Raw genomic sequence first — 4,116 nt, 5'->3', positions numbered from 1 at the left:
TCCGTTAAGCCGTTGTAGAAGCAGTCGATGATGTCCTCCTCCGTGATGTTGGCGATGGTGGCCCGCACGTCGAAGAAACGGCGGGTGTAGGACCGGAGGAATTCGTTACGCTCCTGCTTGCACTGAGCGAGGTCGTGCCGGGTTCCTGCATGGGTTATCGCCCCCTGGAAGTTGTCGATGAAAACCTTCTTGAGGCCCTCCCAGGAGTCGATGGAGTCGTTGGGGAGGCTTTCCAGCCAGGTCAGCGGTGCAGGCTCCAAAGCCATCGGAAAGTAGACGACTTTGGTAGTCTTGGAGCCACCAGCCACCTCGATGGCAGTGGAGTAACAGCGGAGCCATTGTTGGCGGGCCTGCTTACCGTCATACTTGGTGATACCGATTGAATTGAAACCCTCCGGGTACTTGTAGCTGTTGAATCTCGCAGTGAACGCAGGAAAACGATCGCTGCAATCAGCATCGTCCCGCTCGGCTACCTCGTGTTCCCGTCGCCTTGAGTCGAGGACTGATCGGACGTCGCGCCCCTCATTGATCTTCTGGTGAAGGTCTGGTTGTTGATGTGGGGGGTTGGGATGCCTCAGGTTGTTCGCCGGAGGTGGCTGCCGCCTCCCTCCGGTGACCTGACTTCCACCTGCACCATCATTGTTATTGCTGTGTTGGGGTCGCGGGCGATTACCTGTTGTTCGACTTGGGGCCTGGCTCCGGCTGTCTCCGACGTGCTCGTCCCCTACGTGTGATGCCGGGGCCTGCTGGTCGAGCTGGATCCATGCCCGTTGGGCGTAGCGGAGCGCTTGTCGAACATTGGGATCGTTACTTCGCTCGAGTAGCGCTGTTACCCGAGCGATATTGGCCACAGGAGTCCTGAAGCCTCATTCATCTGCAGCGGCGAATTTAGCGTCGAGTTCGCGCTGTGCAGAACGTATGCGCTCGTTGGCCCGCCTTCTACGAACCGCAGGAGCTCTGTTCCGGGCACGCCGCGCGTCGCGCTCGGCGTCGTTCTCGTCGACAGCATCGGCAGTGTCTTTGTCTTCTGATATCCCGTCAAGCGCGCCGATGGGGATGAGGGCATCATCGTCCCCCTCCTCCGCCATCAGCACCTGGCGGGTTGTGAGTTCTTCAGAGGGGGCTTCGACTAGTTCAGTCGAGCCCTCGGTGATGGTAGCCAACACCCTGCCCTCCTGAAAAGGCAGAGGTTCAAGGTGGGCTACCAAGCGGTCTTCATGCCCAAGTAAATCGGACAGATCCATCCCCATCCAATGAACGATTCGTCCTTCGGAGGTGGTGGTGATCATCAGCCCACAAGTGGCCAGGTGATCCTCCGCCCCCCGACATGCGGTGGCATCGGAGCCCCCAGCCTGGAGCAGAGAGTCCAAGTCCTTCTCCAACGCGGAGAAAGGAACAGTAGTGACAGACTCTGCCTCGGTTTCCCTGGCAGAATCAAAAAACGGCAACTCGTCGAGATTATCGACAAAGTCATCGAGCCTTGAGGCGAGTGTTTTTAGCCTGATGGTGTCGTCGATGATGTGCCAACGGAATCCACCTGCGCCGTTGGCAACGCAGACCCACGAGCCAAAAACAAAAGTTGTGCCCTCAGGGAGCACGGGACTGGGGAACTTGAAAAGAGCCATCGAGTTCTCCAGCGGATCTCTGATGCACTCCCCTACCTGGCGCGCCAGCTGTCGGGTTTTATCCGTCTGCCCACCGAGGGGTATGCCCAAGGTGGTAGGTTTTGGGTTGGGATGCGCCGAGATCAGGAACTCGAAGGTGCAGACAACACAAGATTTAGACAGGTTCAGGCCGCAATATGCGTAATGCCCTACGTCCTGTATGATGGTTTGTATTGCCTTGACGTTGATCTGGTGATCTCCCGTTTTGAGGGGGTCCCTTCCCGCCCTTATATATCCGGGGGGGACAGGGTTACATGAATCCTAGCCTGATACTAGCTTAGGAATCATACTCAAGCACAACTCGAGTAGTTTCCTTCTGTATCGACTAGTCCTACTCCGCATGCGGGTAGAATACAACATAAATAAGGTACAGGACACGTCCTATCCCCTAGCCCAATATGGACTCCTTGATGTACACAGCCCCGTGGTCTCGGGTCTGACACCGAGTACTCATCGATGGTGGAAGTGGCCTCAATCTAATCTTTGCGAGTACTCTCAAGAAGATGGGACTGGACATCTCCAAGATGCTTACTCCTAGCAAAGCTCCCTTCTACGGCATCGTCCCGGGCAATGCAGTTACACCACTCGGGTCAGTGGTCCTGCCAGTCACCTTCGGGACAAAAGACAACTACCATACCGAGTACACCAAGTTCAAGGTGGCAGATTTCGACTCGTCGTACCATGCCATCCTTGGCAGGCCGGCACTAGCCAAATTTATGGCTGTGCCCCACTACGTCTACTTGCTACTCAAAATGCCAGGCAAGATAGGTGTACTCACACTGCGTGTCAACTTGAAGAAGTTGTATGACTTTGACCAAGAGGTGATCGAGTACGCTGCAACTTCACGCGTGCAAGAGCCATCTGCAGAAGTACTTGCAGTCGCGCTGAAGCTGACCAACACAGCGATGGAGATCTCCATCTAGCGGCCAAGCCAGTCAAGGGTTAAACCAAACCCCAGTGACATCGGCATCAAGACCATCTAGCTGCAAGAAGGCGACCCATCCAAGACTGCTCTGATTGGAGGTGGCTTAGGTGACAAATAGGAAAGTGCGCTCATCAGCTTCCTTAGGGCCAACCGTGACATATTCGTGTGGAAACCAGCGGATATGCTAGGGGTGCCCAAGGAGTTGATCGAGCACTGCCTAAAAGTTGATCCTAAAGCCACTCCAAAGAAGCAATGACTGCGACACTTAGCCCCCGACAAGAGGGAGGCCATCAAGAAGGAGTTAGCAAAACTACTCACAGCTGGTTTTATTAAAGAAGTATACCACCCCGAGTGGTTAGCTAACCCTGTACTTGTACTCAAAAAGAATAATAATAAATTGAGGATGTGTCTGGATTATACTGATCTCAATAAACACTGCCCGAAGGACGCCTTCGCGCTCCCACACATTGACCAAGTCATTGACTCCATGGCTGGTTGCATTTTGCTCTTCTTCCTCGACTGCTACTCGGGCTATCATCAGATAGCTCTTAAGGAGGAAGACCAGATCAAAACGGCATTCATCACACCCTCTGGAGCATATACTTACACTACAATATCTTTTGGGTTGAAGAACGTAGGAGCCACCTATCAACGGGCCATCCAACTGTGCCTTGCAGACCAACTACACCGCAACGTTGAAGCTTACATGGATGATGTGGTCATCAAGATCAGATCCCATGATGAGTTTATCACCGATCTCGAGGAGACTTTCAACAACTTGCGACAGTTTCGATGGAAGCTCAACCCAATAAAGTGCGTCTTTAGCATGCCTCAAGGCAAACTACTCGGGTTCATTGTCAGTCACCACGGGATCAAAGCAAGTCCAGAGAAGATTAACGCCATCACAGCCAGGGATGCTCCAAAGATGATCAAAGACGTCCAGAAGCTCACTAGCTGCATGGCAGCTTTGAACCGATTCATTTCCCGACTTGGAGAAAGGGGACAACCCTTCTTCAAGTTGCTCAAGCACCACGACAAGTTCAAGTGGACCGAGGAGGCAAACTAGGCACTACAAGATCTCAAACATCACTTGTAGTCGCCACCCATCTTGATGGCTCCCCAACCAGGCGAGAACTTGCTGCTCTACATCGCCGTGACTACTGACATTGTCAGCATGGCAATCATGGTGGAACGACAGGAAGAAGGCCATGCCTTTGGGGTGCAGCGACCAGTTTACTTCATCAGCGAAGTCCTCTCTGAATCTAAGGTTTGTTACCTGACAATTTTAAAAATACTTTACGGTATACTCATCACTTCCAGGAAGCTTCACTACAACTTCGATGCATACAATATCCTGGTGGTCTCTGACATCCCATTGGCGGATATCCTCCACAATCAGGATGCTACCGGGCGCATCTCCAAGTGGGCGGTGGAGCTAGGAGCCTTTACACTCGACTTCAAGCCCGGGACAGCCATCAAGTCACAAGCACTAGTCGATTTCGTGGCCGAGTGGCGAGAAAACCAAGT

General features: G+C 53.2%; 1 protein-coding gene across 1 annotated transcript; it reads left to right on the top strand.

Annotated features, from left to right (window-relative positions):
• Nucleotides 1-2,167: 2,167 nt before the first annotated feature.
• On the top strand, nt 2,168-2,587 carry LOC112896198. The gene is made up of 2 exons (XM_025964120.1): nt 2,168-2,357; nt 2,424-2,587. Exons 1-2 carry the CDS (start codon nt 2,168-2,170, stop codon nt 2,585-2,587), a joined length of 354 nt encoding a protein of 117 aa, XP_025819905.1.
• The last annotated feature ends 1,529 nt before the right edge of the window (nt 2,588-4,116 follow it).

The sequence above is a fragment of the Panicum hallii genome, chromosome 1 (genome assembly GCF_002211085.1).
Source record: "Panicum hallii strain FIL2 chromosome 1, PHallii_v3.1, whole genome shotgun sequence".
Lineage (NCBI taxonomy): Eukaryota > Viridiplantae > Streptophyta > Magnoliopsida > Poales > Poaceae > Panicum > Panicum hallii.
The sequence above is the reverse complement of the archived record's forward strand: the minus strand, read 5'-3'. Positions and strand labels throughout refer to the sequence as shown.